We start from the raw sequence: 24206 nt of genomic DNA, 5'->3' as shown, positions 1-24206 counted from the left end.
ATCATTTTGCTATCATATTAGAAAGAACATAATTTGGAGGAAAGGATAATTCATGGCTGGGATAATTCATGGCTGGAATAAGTGTAAATGGCTTCAAGGGAGAGGTAATGCTTGAAATCAGAGTTTACCATAAAGGGCTGGATGGTTTAGACTGACTAAAGACTGTATAAAATGATAAGAAAGTATGAAGGTTGGAATGAAATGCCACCAAAAGGGGAATCAGTTCAGTTCAGTTGCCCAGTCATGTCTGACTCTTTGCAAGGAAGAGGAAAAGGGGAATATGGGGCACTAACTGGAAACTAAAAACATATATTTTATGATGTCAAGGAACCATTTTCCCATACATTAAAAGCTTCCTACAACAGAAGAACGTCCATACTTGCAGATGTATTGAGAACTGAATTACTAAATTCAACTATAGCTACTGTGTTGGTCATTCTCATTACACCCTCACCTGGTACTCTTTAAGAAAGGTAGACTTATGGGGTTGATGAGATGGATAAATCAAATTGAAAATGTATTTCTTCCTCTTAAAATGCATTAAATCCTCAGCATACATGTTCCCTTCTGTTGCCTTATGAGGTGAGGGTTGGGGAGGGTTTTGGAAGGTCTACCATTTTGAACGGGCAAGTTCAAATTCAATGATTAAACTGAATAAATTGAAACTCAGCTCTTTTAGTTTTTTCAATCTTACAGTAATGTGACAACTTCTAGGATCAATTTTAAAGCTGAATTAAAAGCACAATTATGAACACTCAGTTTTATTTTGACTTATGACACGGTAGAAAGAAATCTGAGTACTGAAAAATTGATGCTTTTGAACAGGGTGTTGGAAAAGACTCTTGAGAGTCCCTTGGACTGCAAGGAGATCCAACCAGTCAATCCTAAAGGAAATCAGTCCTGAATATTCATTGGAAGGACTGATGTTGAAGCTGAAGCTCCAATACTCTGGCTACCTGATGCGAAGAACTGACTCATTGGAAAAGACCCTTGCTGGGAAAGACTGAAGGCGGGAGGAGAAGGGGATGACAGAGGATGAGACGGTTGGATGGCATCACCAACTCGATGGACATGAGTTTGAGCAAGCTCTGGGAGTTGGTGATGGACAGAGAAGCCTGGCGTGCTGCAGTCCATGGGATCACAAAGAGTCAGACATGACTGAGCTACTGAAATGAACTGAACTGATGCCATGGTCATAAGTCTTGTTTCAGGAGTTTTAACAGCAGCTAAATGTGAACTATCCACTGGTGTTCTTAGGTTTTATGATACAGGAAAAAAATGTCAGATAACAGTAGAACTCAATGTAGATTTAAATTGTCACAACACCATTTCCATATGTCTTCCTTCCTTTACTAGGATGTTGCAAAATTCTTGTTTATTTGATCTTCTTTTATCTCTTGTGCAAGTTCTCCATATAAGAAGGGTTGACTAACCAATAAAAGGTATTTTAAAAGGTTACCCTCCCCATTGAATTCTGCCTTCAGTCAGTCTGCATCAATATTATACCATTTCTGGTCATCAGATATGAGAGAGAGTTTTTACCTTTAGCTACAAAATATATTCATGGGAAGAAAGTGAACAAATTATCACATTACCACAATTCTAACATGTGCATTTGTACATATTAAAGTTTCTGAAATGAGATAAAACTTGCAATCTATATTCACATTTAAGGGAGTTGTGTTTCTTTGATCCACAACATCTATAATTAAATCAAGTGTATCACTTGATCTCATATGTCTTAAATGTGATAAAATATGATATTAGTTGTTTTTTAGGCCCCAACACTACTGTCATGGTTTGAGGATTAGAACACATTTTATTATTAGGCTAATGTTATGGAATAATATAATGATAAATTTTAAGACTATAAAACAGTAAGGAGTGGCTTTTATAGTAATGTGCATTGACTTTTTATTAATAATGTATTGTCTATGAAAAAGAATTTCATGAAGGCAGAATATGTAGAACAGAAATTATAGCTATAACTATAATGACAGTGAATAGTGACTTCAGTGGCATTTAACAGATGTTCTATTTTCTAAGTAACAGCTGCTTGATGCATTCATTGTACCAAGTTAATGATCTGCTAGTGTTATTTCACTTCACAGATAAATTACTGTGCTCTCTTTAAAAAAAAGATATGCAATTTTTCATGGGAATGAAGTGCAACAGACTTTAGAAATAAGTAATAGTTCTCATGCTTTTACAGCGAAGAAGAATGATAAGTTGAGGCAATTATCCAGATAATCTAGGACCAGAGGCCAGATCTCTTTAAACTGTGAAAGGTGATTGTTTGAGGAAAAAAAAATACAGGACATGGTTGGCTGAACTGAACATAGATTTCCTAAGACTGCTTGTATTGCATTAGCTAATAGGTCTCAAACTGTGCTGAATATTAGAGATTTAGAGACACTGACCTCACAGTCCAATTAAATCAGAATTTCTGGGGGTGGGCCCTCAACACTGATAGGCTTTTAAGGTTCTCAGATGATTTCAGTGTGCAACCAACACTGAGAACCACTGGCAAAACAGAATGAAACATTCTGTCACGTGACTGTCATTAAATTTTAGGAATAAAGTGCAGCCAAAGGAGAGAAGGATAACTGAGTAAAGTTATAATTGTTGTTCTTAATGTTGACTATTATAAACATTTGTCCCTGAAATACATGTGAAAATCATGACTCGTTACATCAGTGACTAGACATCAATTGTTTTGTGTTATTTAATACTCAGCATTTATGTACGTGTATGTGTGTGTGATTCTCACAGGTAACTCTTGGTATCCTAAGACTGTGTTAAGAAAAACTAATGGGCAATGTATGCAAAATGGTAAATATGAACTATCGAAAATGCTGAAGGATTTAAACTATCAAAGGACCAATTATTTTTCTAGGGAATTATATTTAACCATTTTAATCTTTAGCTAACACTGTGGATATTAAAAGGCTTTAATCTGGCAGAATTATTTAACTGGCTTTGAACTTTTGACTACTGAAATTAAATGAGGAATAAAAGAAATCTCTTAGTGGTTAAAGTCAGTAAATCATGTAGATTAAACTTTGCTGAAGCTTATATTTTTCCAAACATAATGATCATCAGAGATATAAACTTCTATTTAATTACATAAATATTTTTCTATGGTTAGATTTTTGTGTTCAACTGATATGCTAAACAATTGTAGCCAGTAATGGGATAGTCAGAATTGATTTATTTAAATCTGTCCTCCAAAAAAAATTAAAAAAATAAATAAATAAATAAATCTGTCCTCCAGAATGCTTCCTCTGTGTCTTCATTTTAGAACATTACCTACTCATCATTTCATCAGGACACTGACTACTCAGCCAGACGGAGACATCTTTTGCAACCCTCCTTGAAGGCTAGATACGATCATGTGACTCAGATCTACCAAGTGGAATTCTGGCTTATTTCTTACAGCCACCTAGCCTGCACTTAAATACATGAATGTTATTGATTCCCAATAAATAGAAATATAATGTTTGTTTTTGTGATAGGAGAAAAAGAAAAGTAAGGCCAATGTAACTTTTAATCTGTATGCTCTGTACACTCACTACTCTAATGATTTCACAATATATATGATCCTGAACTAGTAACTGTAAGTCAATATCTTATCTCTAACAAATCTATTCTGAACAGGAAGAAAAAAGAAATTCATTCTCTACTGTTTATTTGAAAATAAAGTGTAGTTAATAAATCTTTACAACTGCATGTCATCCAAATCTACATGAAGAAAATCAGTTTTCAGTTTTGGTCTCACTGTAGGACTAAGTTTTTACATAATGCAATTAAAGTTCCCAAATTTGGTTAATCCAGATATAAATCTTGCATTAAAAATAAAGCACAGATATCTTAAACATATAGTTAATGCAGGCATGGGTTTGTTAATTTAAAAAAAATTGAGGAAGCGGGTTGTGCTATGATTGATTTTTTTCTAAGTGACCAGTGGCTTGGCAAAGTTTAAGGTGAAAACACACTATTAATATCAACTATTTAGTTTATATCAACATACTTTCAAGTAATCCAGTAATATGTCAACTGAAAAAAAAATTAAGCTATTGGTGCTTTGACCTTGAATTGTAGAGAACAATGATGTCTGACTGGCTGTCAGAGAAACACTAAGAATCCACAAGCTGAGGATTAAGAGAAACCCAGGGCTGTTTGGGGAGAAGGCAATGGCACCCAACTCCAGTCTCTTGCCTGGAAAATCCCATGGACGGAGGAGCCTGGTGGGCTGTAGTCCATGGGGTCGCTAGGAGTCGGACATGACTGAGCAACTTCACTTTCACTTTTTACTTTCATGCATTGGAGAAGGAAATGGCAACCCACTCCAGTGTTTTTTCCTGGAGAATCCCAGGGACGGGGGAGCCTAGTGGGCTGCCGTCCATGGGGTCGCACAGAGTTGGACACCACTGAAGCGACTTAGCAGCAGCAGCAGCAGCAGGGCTGTTTGGTGGTGGAAATGACAGGGGCCATAAAGACCCCATGAGATTTTTTATGATTGTGACATCAATAACTTGCTCATCTTGCAAGTTTGTCCAGCCTAACTGTCTGAAGTCTCTGCATCTTTGCCTTCCTCATGGTTGTGGGGTCCATCTGAATAGTCTCTCTTAACCAAGCTAGGGAACACAGAGTCACATCTTTGAACTGACTTTCTGACTAATGATGTATATATATTTTAAGGACTTATTCAGAACCTACCTAATTCTAAATAACCATTGGAGAAAATCTTGCTGAAGGTTCCCACTGGCTTTAGTGTGATTCTGAAATATACAGTTCAACTACTGATGAATTTTTGAGGAAAGGGAAAATGAAGCATGATAATATTTACAGTTCTATTATTGTTGTACATTAACAGCTCCTTAAAAAATCAAATTACACTATGTCCTCATATATGTTAAAAATAACCTTCAGTGATATGGGTTTTACCTTTCCCCAGGCAACTTCAGAATCCAAATTACTAGGCATTCCTTCAACTGCTGATCTCTTTGTCAGTTCCAAATCTGTAGCTGCCAGCCATTCTGTCAAGGCATTCATTTCCTTTCGCATCTTACGGGACAATTTCAAGCATTTCTCCAACTGTTGCTTTCTTTCTGTTACCTGAAAAGAATGACCATAAAATGTAATTTGGTTTACTTTTTCTTTTCTTTTTTTTTTTTTTTTTTTTGTTGATATATGGCAAAACCAATACAATATTGTAAAGTTGGTTTACTTTTTCAACTCAAGTTTAATTATGGCTACTTAATTGGAACTTTCATATTTTTGTCATTTTAAAATAACCTTCTTCTTACTTGAAAAAAATCATATTTTAGAAATATTATGTATTCTGAATATTAATAGTGAATAAACACAGTCTATGAAAGATGAGATCCTTTATCCAAAAGATAGCATCCTGTATCAGGGAGAAGGAAAAGCTACTATTATTTTCTCTAATATAAATAAAATTAATTTATGGCCACAGTTTTTAAATAAATAAAAGGATATAAGTCAAACTGAAGACATGGCATGTTTCTTTTAGAAAACGTTCAATCATCTGTCAAAGAGATGGGCAACATTTACAATCCTCTATATGGGTGTTCTTTGGAGGGACTGATGCTAAAGCTGAAACTCCAATACTTTGGCCACCTCATGCAAAGAGTTGACTCACTGGAAAAGACTCTGATGCTGGGAGGGATTGGAGGCAGGAGGAGAAGGGTACAACAGAGAATGAGATGGCTGGATGGCATCACTGACTCAATGGATGTGAGTCTGAGTGAACTCCGGGAGTTGGTGATGGACAGGGAGGCCTGGCGTGCTGCGATTCATGGGGTCGCAAAGAGTCAGACATGACTGAGCGACTGAACTGAACTGAACTGAACTGATATACAAATGAGGCTCGCCCTTGCTGTTAAGTAATCAAAATGGGCAAAAAATACTATTTGTCTCAGAGGCAAAAATATTTGTAAAATATTTAGAACAGTTGATTTTATTGTCATTGCATCATTGAAGTGTCTCACTTTAGCACAAAAACAACACAATAGGTCACTTTCTCCTTAAACATTAATTTATCATTTAAAGGGAGTAAAAAAGTTAGCACCATAACACAGTTTTACCCTCATTAATAGAGAAAATCATGATTTAATCCTGTGTTTCAGTTCTCAGTGTTTAAAACTAAGACTCTCAAAGTCAAATTCTTCCATGTTCTTACACAGAGAATGAACAAATTTGTGTTTCTCCACCACTCTTCTGATGTTCCTACATCTTAGGAATGGGTTGGTTGGCTTTAATAAAAAGCCCAGAATCTATTATCTCTTGATATATATGTGGGTGTGTAAACAAAAATAGAATAAATAAAAATCCATGATATATGAGCTCTGAGAAGATATACACACATATATATTTTGTTGCTGTTGTTTAGTCTCTAAGTCATGTCTGACTCTTTTGGTACCCCATGGACTGTAGCCCACCAGGCTCCTCTGTCCATGGGATTTCCCAGGCAAGAATACTGGAGTGCATTGCCATTTCCTTCTCCAGGGGATCTTTCTGACTCAGAGATCGAGGTCGAACCCACATTTCCTGCTTAGAGATGGATTCTCTACTACTGAGCCACCAGGGAACCACCCCCCCATATATATATACACATATACATATATGTATATATTTTTTACAACCAATAATGCAGCCATAAGCATGAAGAAATAGCACAGTGAAGATTTTTTTAATTAAATGTTGCAATGAAAATAAATACCCTGAAATTTTGAGACAAATACAAATATTCAACAAAATTTGCTTCTTTAACAGAGGTGTGCACACATTTGTTGAAGCTGCAAATTCAATGTTTGTTTTACAGATCTTTCCTACTATTCTTCCCTTCAGAGAAGTGAAAGCATTTGCCATTTTGAGTGTAAGGATTTTATTTGTGTGTAGCAGGAAAAAATATACACCTTCATGGTGTGTTTCTATGCATAGTTATTTTTTCTATGCATTATTGATAGAAAAGAATTCTAGATTCAGTATTTCAAAGAAATTCTATCTTCCCAGAGCTCATGCCTTATTGATTTTTATTTATTTGATTTTGTTTATATCCAGCTAAATATGTTTTAATAAAACAGGAGATACTGCCATCTTAAGGAAAATTGAGTTTTACACTTTTTCTTATTTTGCTGGAGAAATGATACATTTAAAATAGTGCCACCTGCAGTAGAAACTTTCAGCCATCACTGTTTCATGAACACTTAAACATGTACCTGAGGCTGACATGAATATTGAGACTTTGAGTATGAGCATTTGAAGTTGCAATGAGTATTGCTATTTATGTATATTGTCATATAATTTAAAGTATACAAGGGCCATTTAAGGAACTGTAAGTATTATTATATCTATATTGCTAGTTGTAATATCTCTTGATGAAACGAAATAGATTTAGATAAGAAACTCTTTGATTTTTAGTCAATGAACAATTAAGCTAAGTTGGTAATATTAATCAAACTAATGAAACTGTTTTAAGAAAAGGATCATGGATGGAACTGAAATTCCTGCAAATCGATAAGTTGAAACCTAAGCCCGCATGTGACCTGTATCTGAATACAGGCTGTTTAGACAGTAATTAAGGTTAAATGAAGTCATAAGGATGTGACCCTAATCAGACTGGATTATGGCCCTACTAGCAGAGGAAGGAAAAGTTATCCCTCCCACTCTTTCCATCCCTCTCATCCTCTTCTTTCCTCCCCTCCATCCCTCATACTCTCCCTCCCTCTCCATTGTGTAAGAATACAGTAAGAAAGTGGCTTTCTGCAAGCCAGGGTGAGGGTCCTTACTAGACTGACACCTTGATCTTGAACTTCTTAGCCTCCAGAACTGTGAGAAACAAAATATTCTTGTTTAAGCCACCTACTCTATGGTATTTTGTCATGGTAGCCTAAGCTGATTAATACAAAAATTAACATATATAGACTGAACTAAGGCAAGTAAAAATGATATAAAATCTGAATATAATTAAAATAGAATGGCTTGTATATTTATACAAAAGGATAATAGATTAAGATATCCCATTTCCTTTGTTTTCATAAAAGAAAACCATCACTGCTGAAGGTACTTAGAAGATTTAAATATGGACATTTTTTTCTCAGGAAGGGAATATGTGACTTTGCCATTTTCTGTAATATGATATGTATACATATTCCCTTTACCACTAATGTTTCTAAATCTTTATTTCAAAAATAAATGCCTGCCCTACATTTTTTTCAGTGTTCTGTCATGTTTTTAAAACTAAGTATGATTTCTTAGTAATCATTCATTTTGCTTTAATGATATTACTTAGTGCCAAATGGGTAGATAAACATACACTTTCAAACATGTATTTTCAGGAATAAATAGGTCTTTATATCCTCAGAAGAACCATTCACTCCTTAATAATAATCAACTCAGGGCACTAATAGTCTTCTAATGTCATTTTTACTGTTCTAAATTCTAAGTGATTTATTCTACATTATTTATGTTAAATTTTGGAGAAGGCAATGGCACCCCACTTCAGTACTCTTGCCTGGAAAATCCCATGGATGGAGGAGCCTGGTAGGCTGCAGTCCATGGGGTCGCTCGAGTCGGACACGACTGAGTGACTTCACTTTGACTTTTCACTTTCATGCATTGGAGAAGGAAATGGCAACCCACTCCAGTGTTCTTGCCTAGAGAATCCCAGGGACGGGGGAGCCAGCTGGGCTGCCGTCTATGGGGTCACACAGAGTCAGACATGACTGAAGCGACTTAGCAGCAGCAGCATATTAAATTTACTCTTGCAAAGACCTTGTGCAAATTCTTCAAGGCAAAGAAAAGGCCCAGGCAATAATTTATACTTGAAAAAGCAGACTCTTTCAAAATATGTGAAATATAAATTAGAAGGTTTTTAAAATAAATAATTTAGACTTTTTAAGATATCAATTGTACATAATTACTGACTCTTGCTTTACAATATATAAGGAAAGTGGGAAGTGCCCAGTGTTTATGGTTTCAGACTGCCAACTAATAAGAATCATTATTTTCAGATTTTCATTTGAATCTAAAATTCACTTTCTCTCAGTGATAAGTAATTTGCAATTCGTAGCTTTAGGTCATAACCTTCAATCTACTTTCAGGGTGCAGTATTACAATTCTGCCTCTGCATGGCTAGTCCTCAAATGTGGGCAAGCATTTACATTTGTGTCTAAGATGAAGTGACAATTTTCTCATTGATGTTGTTATATTAAATAAAATTGGAAACCTGAGCTGTAAAAATATTAATAGACTCTTTTCTCCAAATTGGTCTCAGTAAAGCTGTTTCTATGTAGAATGTATCAATTCCATTATACCTAAAAATAAGTAGGCATCTTAGTTTGTAAAATTACCAGCCTTTCAGTCATCACAAGTAAATATATACAATGAAAAGAAGGGACAGGTTTAGAACAATGGAACTCTTTCAGAACTATCTGATGGACCAATAAAAATGTCTCTGAGTTTTATGTATTTTTTAATATGGTCTGCAATGTAGAGACTCACTAATTATTGTTTCTAAATAAGAATCACACATGGGAATGTATCTCTATGTATGTATATATGTCTGTCTGTATGTATATATATCTGTATCCATGTATACATGTATCTATCTGTAGGAAGTAAATGATTTAGACTTTCTAACATATCAATCGCACATAATTACTGACTCTTGCTTTACAATATATAAGAAAACTGGGAAGTAGCCAGTATTCATGATTTCAGCACACACCTTTGCTCCCAGCTCATTATAATGCAGTTTCAAAGCCGTTACTCTTTCATCAAGCTCTTTAGGGTTTTCCGTCTGCTTCTTCTGTACAATTTGACGTCCAGTTTTAATCACCATTTCCACTTCAGACTTCACTTCACTCAGACTTTTATACAAGTTCTAAGTTAAAACATAAAACAAAATAGAATAAGCAATAGTGTCTGATTCATACTATCATTAAAAAAAAAATTTGAGTAGAGATCACCTGAATTGCTATTTTATGGTTTCAGTTTTAACAAAGTAGCATTTTGCAGCTGTGGTCAATATTTAGCTTTTGAAATTTCTTATTGATTTAATTCTTCTAGTTGTAATTACATGTACATACACAGGCATGCATATTGTGCAGTTATTCTTACCAAAGTAAGGGTACATCATGCATATATTTAATTCTTCATCCCATGTTTACAAAGTTCATTTTTAAAAGCTATATGACTTCTATTTTAAATTTTGTAATTATATAATTCTAGCTGTGACTTGGGAAAAATTCATTTACTCATTCCCCAGGTGTTTATTGAATGCCTATTTATACTAGACAGTATTTGAGTCACTAGAGAATCAGTGGTGGCCAAGCTAGACACTATTCTCACAGTGCTACGTTATAGTTGGGTTAAAATGTCTGAATTGCCAGATTGTAATTCTAACACATATTAAATCACATAAAAGGAGGGAATATAATCTTAAATGTTAATAAAATGATATAAATTTATTTTCTTAATGGAGCTGATCAATTAAATGTAGACTAATATAAAGTATTACCTAAAACTCATAAGTACATCACAGCTCTAAAGAACACATATATTGGTTCACAACAGTATCCTGCTGTAACAAATCCTCATTAAACAAGTGTCATAGCTTTCTCTTGTAGTTACTTTACTTGGAAAGATACGTATGTTTGAATGTATGTGTGTATGTACGCATGCATATGTGTACACATGTATATGTATACAGGCATATGTAATAGTTTACATTATATATTGTCACATTAAGTTGTTCAATGGTGAGTCTGAACAACAAATACTTATTGGCCCTGAGAAATAAAGTTGCTAGTAGGTATTACAAGTACTGTTATTTGGGAGTTGGAATAGAAATTAAGTTTGCTTTTTTTCCTTTTCAGTTTAAAATCAATGAAAACAAAGCATTTTGTGAACGCTGAGCAATTATCCTATTCATTAAGGCTACATACATAACTATTTTCACCTTAATTCTCCCTTTGGTGATCACTTGAAGTTGTTAATATTCCTTTATTAATACTTGCGAGTTCTTTCTGAGCTTTTCATTTTTTTTAATTAATTTACTTCTTTTAGAAAATATAAATATATCTGGGTATTTATAAACATTTAAATCATTAACTGTCACACTGGGATTCAATTCCTAAATTCTGGAATCCGAGATATTTCCAAATGACTATTTTAAATGTTAAAAAAAAAAAAAAACTTTAAATGTTAATGATTTACTTTTATGAAAATGAAAGTCGCTCAGTCATGTCCGACTCTTTGCAAACCCATGGACTACATATTCCATGAAATTTTCTAGGCCAGAATACTGGAGTGGGTAGCCTTTCCTTTCTCCAGGGGATCTTCCCAACCCAGGTTTCCTGCATTGTAGGTGGATTCTTTAGCAGCTGAGCCACAGAACTGATAGCCAATTTCATCACTTCATTCAATAGAGAGAATATTTATCATTAAGAAAGGGAAATAAGTTTTTACATGTGTTTGTGTTCATGTTTTTAAGACTTTAACAGAACAAAAATCTTGAAAGCAAAGGCCATGATTGTGGTGTTGGAGAAGACTCTTGAGAGTCCCTTGGACTGCAAGGAGATCCAACCAGTCCATTCTGAAGGAGATCAGCCCTGGGATTTCCTTGGAAGGAATGATGCTAAAGCTGAAACTCCAGTACTTTGGCCACCTCATGCAAAGAGTTGACTCATTGGAAAAGACTCTGATGCTGGGAGGGATTGGGGGCAGGAGGAGAAGGGGAAAACAGAGGATGAGATGGCTGGATGGCATTACCAACTCGATGGACATGAGTTTGAGTGAACTCTGGGAGTTGGTGATGGACAGGGAGGCCTGGCGTGCTGCGATTCATGGGGTCGCAAAGAGTCGGACACGACTGAGCGACTGAACTGAACTGAGCATCTTAATAATGAAAAATACAAATGTTGTAAAGAAAATATATCCTTATGGAAGGATGACCTGAATTGGTCCTAACATTTAAACCAGAAGCAGAAACAGATGATAAAGAATCCACCTGCAATGCAGGAGACCTGGGTTCGATACCTAGGTTGGGAACATTCCCTGGAGAAGGGGAAGGCTACCCACTTCAGTTTTCTTAGGCTTTCCTGGTGGTTCAGATGGTAAAGAATCCACCTGCAGTGTGGGAGACCTGGGTTTGATCCATGGGTTGGGAAGATCCCCTCGAGAAGGGAAAGGCTACCCACTCCAGTATTCTTGCCTAAAGAATTTCATGGACAGAGGATCTTGGTGGGCTAAAGTCCATGGAGTCACAAAAGAGTCAGACACAACTGAGCAACTTTCACCTGAGAAATTAAGGTGACTTGTTTGGATCACCTGAGAAACAGATTGAGGAAACACTTTAATCTGTTTCCTCTGTACTGAGCTGAGTTGGGGCATAGTAATACCTGGCTATAGGTAGCGTTTTGCTTTTTTTTTTTCCAGTTCATAATGACTAACAGAAAAGATTTATGAAGTACCATTAGAGACTTGTTCCTAGAAGAATGAACAGCTTGCCCTCTGTGAATATATTTAGCCATGATGATTATGTACTTAGGTCATTTTGCTTTCAATTTTTTGAAAAAATATAAGATAACATGTACTCCCATGTATTCCCAATGTTACTTATCTAATATATATGCTGCTGCTGCTGCTAAGTCGCCTCAGTCGTGTCTGATTCTGTGCGACCCCACAAACGGCAGCCCACCAGGCTCCTCTGTCCCTGGAATTCTCCAGGCAAGAACACTGGAGTGGGTTGCCATTCCTCTAATATATATAACTATATTCAAAATTTCTCTTGGGGGTAAGAATATTTATAATAATGATGCCACTTTCATGCATTGGAGAAGGAAATGGCAACTCACTCCAGTGTTCTTGCCTGGAGAATCCCAGGGATGGGAGAGCCAGGTGGGCTGCCATCTCTGGGGTCGCACAGAGTCGGACACGACTGAAGCGACTTAGCAGCAGCAGCAGCAAAATGCAGCTTTCCTTACTACGCAATATTGCTGAATAAAATTTATTCCATAATTTTTCACAAATACAATTTTTGTTTACAAAGAATATTTTCCCATTCATAATGATATGATGATAATGAACCTAAGGGTTTCTTTTTCATTTATGTTATGGAACAGAAGCAGAAACAATACTTTAAGCACAAAGTGCTCAATAGACAAACTTTTTCCCTTTAATGTTAATAGCACTCTGTGTTTTCTATGTGGATTTCTACCTTGACATTCCATAGTACACACAGATTTATATTAATACTTGTATTACTCTAGTAGATGACTTCATAATTCAGCTCCATGTTATCAGAGAAGTCATCTGGCTTGGTGAATTTTCAATAACTGCAACAAAGAACACTACTCGAAATCCTTTTAGTGAAGATTTACACTACAGGATAATTATATCTTCCATACCTATTTATTCTGTCTTTGTTGTCTGGCAGAATTTCATTGCATATCCAGGCCTGACTTTAAATGGAAAGATACTAGGATTTGGAGTAAGCATGCCTGGCTTGGAATCTTGCTTTTGCTTTGCACTTGATGTTTGTCTTTAAATTCTCTCATTGAACCTGTGGCCCTGAGAATTAAGGGCTTCCCTGGCAGTTCAGCTGGTAAAGAATTCACCTGCAATGCAGGAAACCCCAGTTTGATCCCTGGGTCAGGAAGATACCCTGGAGAAAGGATAGGCTACCCACTCCAGTTTTCTTGGGCTTCCCCAGTGGCTCAGATGGTAAAGAATCTGCCTGCAATGCAGGAGACCTGGGTTTGATCCCTGGGTTGGGAAGATCCCCTGGAGAAGGGAAAGGCTACTCACTCTAGTATTCTTGCCTAGAGAATTCCATGGACAGAGAAGCCCGAGTCCGACATGACTGAGCAACCTTCACCTGAGAATTAAAGATGACTTGTGTGGATTGCTTTGCTTCCTTGGCACTCATTTCTAGAATCGTTTTTACTATTGCAGATACTTTCACTGTTGCTGTTTCCAGACCAGTATATTCTTTTTCAGGATTTCCATTTTAAAATATTTTCAAAGTTCTATAAGAATTAAACAAAGATGATATTCTGCATAGTCCTTGGAAAATTATAGACTCAAAGAAGACATTTGCAGAAGGGACATTAAGCAGCTACTATTTCAATAATAGTTCTTGTCTCTCAATTCACTTGTGCAAATTTTTGTTCTTATACCAAATACTGTTCTCCTCATTCCAATAAGGAAGTCAAGGGGTAGCTGCATATTTGCCATCAGCAATACATACCACACAATGATTTAACTGTGACTGTACTACTTCCTGTTCAACACTCTTTGTTTCCAGTGCGGGCAAGTGCATCTTCACTTCATCTAAAATCATCTTACTTTCCTGTAGACGCTGCTCAAAATTGGCTGGCTTCTGGAACAATCGAAATTTCATGGAAACATCTTGCATTTTTTTCTGTAAAGACAGTGTAAGAAAACATGGATTTTATTTTGCCTTCCGAACAATAACCAGTCATACTTTTGTTAATGTATTTTCCTTTATTCTGGAAGATACACAAGGCTAGAAATAAAAACAAACTAAAGCAACACATTTTCCATTTGTCCAGCACAAAGAACACATGCATTTGGGAGAATTCAGCAATCATTCTTAATGTGATACTAAATAAAAGACAATTTATTAATCTATTTTATCCTTAAAATGTATAATTCAATATAGTATGTATCATTTATTTATCATTTGTAGCTTTCAAATAATGCCCTTAACCTCAATTTGTTAGTAAGCAAGTTATCTAATGTAAAAAATATTTTAATATCCAACTAAAACGAGGTCCTTAGTTAATGGAATAATATGTACCTGTGCCACTTCAATTTGGGATAGTACCCGTTGAGCAGTTTCCTTTCCTTGGTAATGTTTCTTCATTTCTTCTAAACTGATCTCATGACTTGTCAAATCAGATTGGATTTTCTGTTGGGAGGACAGCATTATAAGTCAGCATGCTCTGCAAATTATTGCAAAGAACAAGTCACTTTCCAAAAAAATGAAATTCAGAAACTCTCTCAAAACATTATTACAATGTAGCCAGCCCATTACAACATGACAATAAGCAGATTTTTTTTATACTTACCCAAAACTATGAAAAACGAAATGACTTAGTTATCTCCTATTGGGATTATTAATAAAAATTAATTATCCTTTTGAATCAATGTTCACGAACAGCTATTTCAGATATAATTTTTAGTAGGAAGTATCTATTTATTTTGAAGAAAAGCATGCTTTACTGAACATTTTTCTGTACTCCTGAAACACTGTAAATCAATTATACTTCAACAACAACAAAAGAAAAGCAAAGTTTAAAAAGAAAAAGTTAAACGGTCATGGACTTGATAGAAAAAAACAGAAGGAGGGCTTGGAAGAGACGTGGTTATTGTCTAACTGGCCACAAAAGTCCTGACTAAGGGAAATATGGACTTGTATACAAATCTCTGAAATATTAGTTCCAGGATGAAAGAATACTATCACGGTCCCATGTCTTTTTTAAAAAAAAAATATGGTTGTTTTGCATACGACACACATTTTCACAATTTAAGAATCTATCATCTTGTCGTAGTTTCTTGTAATTTCTGAATTATTTCCATAAGCAGGTGTCAATATCACATGTGTCAGATGGATCTTCCAGGGACTGAGGTAGGCTTCAGAGCAGATTACTGAAGGGGCAGGGGACGCTCTCCCAGGTAGAGAGCCTCAGACTGTGATGCAGATTTGACAAGGTTTATGTTAACCCAGTGAGGAGCCCTGGAAAAGCCCCACATTGAACAGAGACAGCCAAGTCCTACATTCATCTCATGCTCAGTCACTGGTTGGGGCTCTTCTAGAAAGAATGTGGTCTCAGCTCAAAAACTGGGTTGGATTCGGAAAGGGCTGGAGTTGGGGGCTGTGAGCTTCACTGAAGGTGATCTGAGCCGCCCACTTCTGTGATCACCACAAGCACAGTTACTAACAGACACACCTAGGGAGCATATACTTATATCTAATATGTGAAAGTTACATTCTTTTACCTTTGAATTTACATTAAACTTTGACCAAAAACAAGATGATAGCTTTTATTAATTAAAAAAAAAAAAAAAAAAAAAAAGCTAACTGTTGCAGCAATAAGTCATAATGGGAAAGTTGCATGTGAACAATATTCCTTAATAGTGATCTTTACTAAGAAATTCTAGGCTATATTTCAGTTAAATTTCAAACATCTAGGAAAGGGAAGTTAAATGCCTCTACTGCCTTGCTTTCTGATACATACTTAATAGCTTCCTACAGAGATTGATTTTTAGACTTTAAATAACCAAAAGAATTTCTATGATTTTCTAAAATGAGAAAAGACATGTATGATCAAGTTGTATTTAAAAGAATGCCTGTATTTGACTTATACACTTCTGAGCCAGTTACAGGAGTGGGTCATATCCTGCAGTGTGCAGAGACAAAAATGACAAAATCATTCACTTCTTTCTATCAGATCCAGCAAAAATTAGCTACTGGTCAAATTATACTAATTTAAATGTAAGTCATAGGCAGATTATCATAAATAAGAGAAGAAAATGATTAGCTTATACCACAGGACCCATAAAATTTTCACGCACAACAATTCGTATAATGCATATTAGCATAACCTAATTCACACCAATTGGAGTCAATTGCAGTACATATTACTGGAAAATAACACCAGTTTGCTTAGCAGTTACCAAAGAGAACTACAGCCCTGAAATGAGTAATACGAATTATTCCAAGAAAATGGGTTAAGTGGTAGAGTTTTTCAGAATACAAGGTTATAAATGTACAGATACACCTTGATATTAATCCTTAGCATATTGATCCTAACAATTATAAAGGTAAAGTAAGTACCACTTACTTATGTGATTAGAATTCTGGTTTAAAGTAGAGCAAAGACTCAAGCAAATCTCTATATATTTTTACTATATATAATATCTTCAGTGGTTGAAGTATGACATTGCATAAGAAATAGCAGCATGCACATATTCTCCAGGAACCAAAGAATTTGGGATTAGGGGTCCATATTAGTGCATCACTGGGGGCATCAGATGCTTTAGGGTGTTTATGGTCTTGACTTCTTAGGTGGAAAATGCTCACCCCTTCAGAATGGTGGGTCACTAACAACCATGTCTCTGTCACATAACTGGCTACCCCCAAGACATGTAATTATAGCATGAGGAATGCTTATGTCCAGTTAGGTCCATCAGGTTCTCTCTCAGAACTGACAGAAGAAAGTCTGGTCAAGCTCTGTGGGTGCATGGAACTTTCTTATGTATGAGACTGGGCTTATGAAGTCCCTAGTTTGCACTGTTAGTTTAGGAAGAGCAAAGGCCCATGACCAGAGAGAGAAAAAAAGAGACACATTAACAAATATATTGATGGCTTTCAAACATAGGCTGAAGTAGACAGCAACTGCCAAAGATGGCTGCAACAAGAGTGCCAATACCATATGCTCCTCTTACCATTCCCCCATTAAGAGGCAGAGTTTATTTCTTCACCTCTTTAAATCTAGGTTAGCCCTATGATAGCCTTGACTGGTATAACAAGGCAAAAGTAATGATTTGCCATTTATGGGAAAAGCTCTTAACTGGGCTAGCAACTTTCACTTCTCCACTTTTGGAACACTCAACTCTTAGGAACCTGTGGGTTCCCTCTTGGAACCCATCTGACATGCTCTGAAAAGCCTAAGCCACACAGAGAGGCTGTGGAGAAGTGTTTCCATAGAGTCCCAGGAGAGCTTTCACCTCACAGGGAGCATCATCTTCTAGACATGAGGGAGCCATATTGGATGTTCAGTCCATTTGAGCTTACAAGTCACCATGGTACCCGCCCATAAATAAAAACAATCACATGAGAGATTCCAAGAGAAACCATCCAGCTGACCCTTCTCAATTCACAAACCATTAGAGAAACTGATGATTTGCTGTTACAAGTGACCAAAACACAGGCTCTAATCCTTTCCTGAGTAAAAACTTTATGCTCACTCTTGATTTCCATGAGGCATTGCTATGTCCTTATGACCATCTCCCCTCCCTCATTTTTGTTTTTGCTTTAGTTAATTCGATGTTGCTACTTGTACTTAACTGTCCTAAAGAGTATACTGGATATGCAAGGAGATGAGAGCTTTAAAAACAAATTAATGAGGGAAGATGAGGTGTGGACAGGGCACTAAACCACATGAAGAGTTAGCAGAACTGAAATAATGCATAGAGAGTTCATGCTTATCCCGAAATATAACTAGAAATACAGGTGGGAATGAGGTATTAAATAACCTCATATAGTAAAAGAAAAAAATTGTAGTATTTTTAATCTGAAGTTAAAGTTTAAATTTTAAAAGTGATCAGAATCACAGAGAATAGTTTTACTGCTACTACTTACTCTAATTAATAAAGCAATTCATAATGAGAGAATGCTTCCATAAACTCTGTAATCCTTTGATATGAATTTGTGTTTTGTTATTCACCATATAGAGCTACATATGTGTGTGTATCTTTCTTTTCAAAGCAGCAGCATACTCCTATACAAACAGCCTTTATTTTAGTGCACTCAACCATTAGAGGGAAGTAGAAAGGGAGGGCCAGGAGACTACCATGGAGAAGACAGAAATTTAAGGGATGGGAGAAAAAGGGAAACACTGAAGAAAGATAAGCAACAGTCTAACAGAAGGACAAAAGGGACAACCAGGAAAGAGAGAGGTTGCCACTGAAATCAAGTATGTGAGAGATTTAAGAATGAGTGAGAGGTGGACAATGTCAATTTTGAAATAGATCAAATAAGAATAAGCGCTATTAATAATAAGGGCATATTAGCTGGTCAATGAGCACTGTAGCTGGGACAGAGTCAGTGGATGGTGAAAGTAGAAATCAAATTTTCAAGGGCTGGAATCTGATTAAGGACAAGGAAAAGCCCTTATAAAAACATTTGAAATCAGTTTTGAAGACTTCTCTCCACATGAAATGTAGGACAGTAGAATTGAACATGTGTTAAGGCCATGCAAAAGGAGCCACTGGATGAAGCTTTTAAAAAAAAAATGCATGAACTTAATGTATTACAAAAAACCCTGGAGGAAATGAGAGAAAATGGAGTGAAGGGCAAAAATCTATAATCAATGGAAAATATTGACAGGTAGAGGAGTGCCACTTTTTCAGAAGCCAAAGGTAACACCTAAAGATGATTCTGGATGTGGAGAAGTGCAAAGTGCAATGCTTCCTACTTGATGCTCTCTGGGAATCAGCATAGATAAAGCTGGGTTTAAATCTCAGGGTTCTGATTTGCCACCTGGTCAAAACAACGCACTTTTGAGCCTCTTTCGAGGGAGAGGAGTTGGTCATAAGAACACAGTAATGCCTCATGGAAATCAAGGTGAGCATAAACTTTTCTCATCTCTAAACGTACGGTCATAATGACAAGCCAGCAATGAAGCACAGCCATAATCAGTAGGCAGAGTACATGGGAAAATTCTTACGTCCGCAGTAGATAACTCTATTGGTTTTGGTAATAAGATTAGAGGCAGTTGTATAAGTAAATCCCTGCTCAAGTTGTCTGCACAAAAATCTGTTCATGACTTTCCAGTGCCATTATATATCATTTATTTATGAACACGAGCCCCTTGATATCTTCTGAGGATGAGAGGGTTGGTGAGAAATCAAAAAGAAAGTAAATAGTCAGTATGGAAATCACGAAAGGATAATGATGAGGTGAAAATTAAAAAGATATTTAGAGAGAGCAGAGGGTTCAAATTCTATAACTCTAACAGGATCTGTCCACATGTTTTTAATTCATTAATCCATTTGGCACATAAGGTGTATATTGCAAAGGAAATAAAGAAATATACACATAATTCCATCAGCCTTTTATACTAGAGGGGTGAGAGAAGAGTCCTGAAGGAAAAACCATCATTATCATCATTGCCAAAGTAGACATGTGTGTGACCTTATGTCTGAACAGTTCACAAACATTCATTTGATTACCTAATCAAATGAAGGTAAGTATTTACATCCTCAACTACAATTACATATGAGGGTAAAAATGTTGACTTATCCAAGGTAAAGTAGCAAATTCAACTGCCCTTTAAACAACTGTACTGCCTCTTAAATTATGATTTAAAAATAAAAATATTCTTCAAATAGACATTTATCAGAAAAAACATTTAATCTTATCTATATAGTTTAGCTTATCAATTCAAGAAGGAAATTCTTCATCTACTATCTTATTCCACAGAGTGAGAACAAAACAATTGACCCTATTTGTAAAGAATTTCTGGGGAAACAGAATGTAAACATATGAGTGAATTACAAAGTAGAAATATGTGCAATATAATAGCAAAATCTCAAATTATGACATAAAGGACAAGACACATATACATTTCTACTATAGAATCTGATAAAAATTTCAAGAAATTGGCATATTTAAGTTCCATATGGCTGATAAGTTTCTTAGAGGGGTGCATGCATGCTCTGTCACTAAGTTGGGTCTGACTCTTTGCGACCCCATGAATTATGGCCCGCCATGCTCCTCTGTCCATGGGACTTCCCTGGCAAGAATACTGGAGGAGACTGTCATTTCCTGCTCCAATTTAGAGGGGTAGATAAGATAATAAGAAAACAGGATCCCATTCCAGGTTGTGGGAACCACGCTAGCAAAGACTGAGTTTGGAAGGTGCAGGGTGCATATACTTAGTTTCACAGAAGAACTGGATGTGGGTAGAGTGAAAATTACTACTTACAGGAGGAATTAATGTAAAGTTATTGAACCTTAAGTTTCAGGGATGGTCAGTTCAGTTCAGTCAGTTGCTAAGTCGTGTCCGACTCTTTGCAACCTCATGAACCTCAGCACACCAGGCCTTCCTATCCATCACCAACAACTGGAGTTTACCCAAACTCATGTACGTTGAGTCAGTGATGATATCCAACCATCTCATCCTCTGTTGTTCCCTTCTCTTCCTGCCCTCAATCTTTCCTAGCATCAGGGTCTTTTCAAATGAGTCAATTCTTTGCATCAGTGGCCAAAGTATTGGAGTTTCTGCTTCAGCATTAGTCCTTCCAATGAACACCCAGGACTGATCTCCTTTAGGATGGACTGGTTGGATCACCTTGCAGTACAAGGGACTCTCAAGAGTCTTCTCCAACACCACAGTTCAAAAGCATCAATTCTTCACCGCTCAGCTTTCTTTATGGTCCAACTCTCACATCCATACATGACTACTGGAAAAACCATACCCTTGACTAGACGGACCTTTGTTGACAAAGTAATGTTTTTTTGCTTTTTAATATGCTGTCTAGGTTGGTCATAACTTTCCTTCCAAGGAGTAAGCGTCTTTTAATTTCATGGCTGCAATCACCTTCTGTAGTGATTTTGGAGCCCCAAAACATAAAGTCACCCACTGTTTCAATTGTTTCCCCATCTATTTCCCATGAAGTAATGGGACCAGATGCCATGATCTTAGTTTTCTGAATGTTGAGCTTTAAGCCAACTTTTTCACTCTCCTCTTTCATTTTCATCAACAGGCTCTTTAGTTCTACACTTTCTGCCATAAGAGTGATATCATCTGCATATCTGAGGTTATTGATATTTCTCCTGGCAACCTTGATTCCAGCTTGTGCTTCTTCCAGCCCAGCGTTTCTCATGATGTACTCCGCATACAAGTTAAATAAGCAGGGTGACAATATATAGGCTTGACGTACTCCTTTTCCTATTTGGAACCAGTCTGTTGTTCCATGTCCAGTTCTAACTGTTGTTTCCTGACCTGTATACAGGTTTCTCAAGAGGTAGGTCAGGTGGTCTGGTATTCCCATCTCTTTCAGAATTTTCCACAGTTGATTGTGATCCACACAGTCAAAAGCTTTGGCATAGTCAATAAAGCAGAAATAGATGTTTTCCTGGAACTCTCTTGACTTTTTGATGATCCAGCAGATGTTGGCTATTTGATCTCTGGTTCCTCTGCCTTTTCTAAAACCAGCTTGAACATCAGGAAGTTCATGGTTCACATAGTGCTGAAGCCTGGCTTGGAGAATTTTGAGCATTATTTTACTAGAGTGTGAGATGAGTGCAATTGTGTGGTAGTTTGAGCATTCTTTGTGATTGCCTTTCTTTGGGATTGGAATGAAAACTGACCTTTTCTAGTCCTGTGGCCACTGCTGAGTTTTCCAAATTTGCTGGCATATTGAGTGCAGCACTTTCACAGCATCATCTTTCAGGATTTGAAATAGCTCCACTGGAATTCCATCACCTCTACTAGCTTTGTTCGTAGTGATGCTTTCTAAGGCCCACTTGGCTTCCCATTCCAGGATGTCTGGCTCTAGGTGAATGATCACACCATCATGATTATCTGGGTCGTGAAGATCTTTTTTGTACAGTTCTGTGTAGTCTTGCCACGTCTTCCTAATATCTTCTGCTTCTGTTAGGTCCATACCATTTCTGTCCTATATTGAGCTCATCTTTGCATGAAATGTTCCCTTGGTATCTCTAATTTTCTTGAAGAGATCTCTAATCTTTTCCATTCTGTTGTTTTCCTCTATGTCTTTGCATTGATCGCTGAGGAAGGCTTTCTTATCTCTCCTTGCTGTTCTTTGGAACTCTGCATTCAGATGTTATATCTTTCCTTTTCTCCTTTGCTTTTTACTTCTATTCTTTTCACAGCTATTTGTAAGGCCTCCTCAGACAGCCATTTTACTTTTTTGCATTTCTTTTCCATGGGGATGGTCTTGATTCCTGTCTCCTGTACAATGTCAAGAACCTCCATCCATAATTCATCAGGCACTCTATCATATCTAGTCCCTTAAATCTATTTCTCACTTCCACTGTATAATCATAAGGGATTTGATGTAGGTCATACCTGAATGGTCTAGTGGTTTCCCCCACTTTCTTCAATTTAAGTCTGAATTTGGCAACAAGGAGTTCATGATCTGAGCCACAGTCAGCTCCCAGTCTTGTTTTTGCTGACTGTATAGAGCTCTCCATCTTTGGCTGCAAAGAACATAAGCAATCTCATTTCAGTGTTGGCCATCTGCCAATGTCCATGTGTAAAGTCTTCTCTTGTGTTGTTGGAAGAGGGTGTTTGCTATGACCAGTGCATGCTCTTGGCAAAACTCTATTAGCCTTTGCCCTGATTCTTTCTGTACTCCAAGGCCAAATTTTCCTGTTATTCCAGGTGTTTCTTGACTTCCTACTTTTGCATTCCAGTCCCCTATAATGAAAAGGACATCTTTTTTAGGTGTTAGTTCTAGAAGGTCTTGTATGTCTTCATAGAACCGTTCAACTTCAGCTTCTTCAGCATTACTGGTTGGGGCATAGGCTTGGATTACCGTGTGATATTGAATGGTTTACCTTGGAAACAAACAGAGATCATCCTGTCACTTTGGCGACTGCATCCGAGTATGGCATTTCAGACTGTTTTGTTGACTATGATGGCTACTCCATTTCTTCTAAGGGATTCCTGCTCACAGTAGTAGATATAATGGTCATCTGAGTTAAATTCACCCATTCCAGCCCATTTTAGTTCGCTGATTCCTAGAATGTCGATATTCACTCTTGCCATCTCCTGTTTGACCACTTCCAATTTGCCTTGATTCATGGACCTAACATTCCAGGTTCCTATACAATATTGCTCTTTACAGCATCAGACCTTGATTATATCACCAGTCACATCCACAATTGGGATCGTCACTTGCCAAAAATAATAAAATTATTCTCTAACAAAATTTGATTTTCTTTTATAAAGTTTTTTTTCCCCCTTAAAGACTGCCCCCTCAAAGCTGCCTCCAGTAGCATGGCATTACCAAAAAAAAGCCAAAATAGTTTTAGTGATCACAGAAACATAGGCCTTCTGATGATAAACTTCAAATTTTTTCAAACAATCCATAATGTTTTTATGATTTAAAAACAATGAGGACAAAAATGACTTATAAACAACTTATCAAAAACTTAACTTTTATCTGTCAAATGGGGATGTAAAGGACCATGTAACTTGTGAAAAAAAAATCCACAAATTTTTAAGTTTCAATGCAAAGAATTACATGGACTGTGAAATGTTCATATTTATATCAACATAGACTATTGAGTGGATGAATTTCTGTACTCTTAGAAAGGTCACCATTACTAAAACCATTAAAACTGGAAAAAAAATGATGGCTGACTGTCATATAAAACTGAGATTTTATGATAATTT

The 24206-nt window shown here is 36.5% G+C and overlaps 1 protein-coding gene across 9 annotated transcripts in view; it reads right to left on the bottom strand.

Moving 5' to 3' along the window:
* DMD (dystrophin) overlaps positions 1-24206 on the bottom strand; it is a 2362639-nt gene that overhangs the window by 1348990 nt on the left and 989443 nt on the right. For all 9 annotated transcript variants that reach the window (XM_070783459.1, XM_070783466.1, XM_070783462.1 and 6 more), the window contains 4 exons: positions 14852-14962; positions 14279-14452; positions 9755-9910; positions 4948-5118 (listed from right to left, as the gene is read on the bottom strand). In XM_070783459.1, coding sequence (XP_070639560.1) covers positions 4948-5118; positions 9755-9910; positions 14279-14452; positions 14852-14962 — 612 coding nt within the window. The remainder of the gene's footprint in view (positions 1-4947; positions 5119-9754; positions 9911-14278; positions 14453-14851; positions 14963-24206) is intronic.

This window comes from Bos indicus, chromosome X, assembly GCF_029378745.1.
Source record: "Bos indicus isolate NIAB-ARS_2022 breed Sahiwal x Tharparkar chromosome X, NIAB-ARS_B.indTharparkar_mat_pri_1.0, whole genome shotgun sequence".
Lineage (NCBI taxonomy): Eukaryota > Metazoa > Chordata > Mammalia > Artiodactyla > Bovidae > Bos > Bos indicus.
The sequence above is the reverse complement of the archived record's forward strand: the minus strand, read 5'-3'. Positions and strand labels throughout refer to the sequence as shown.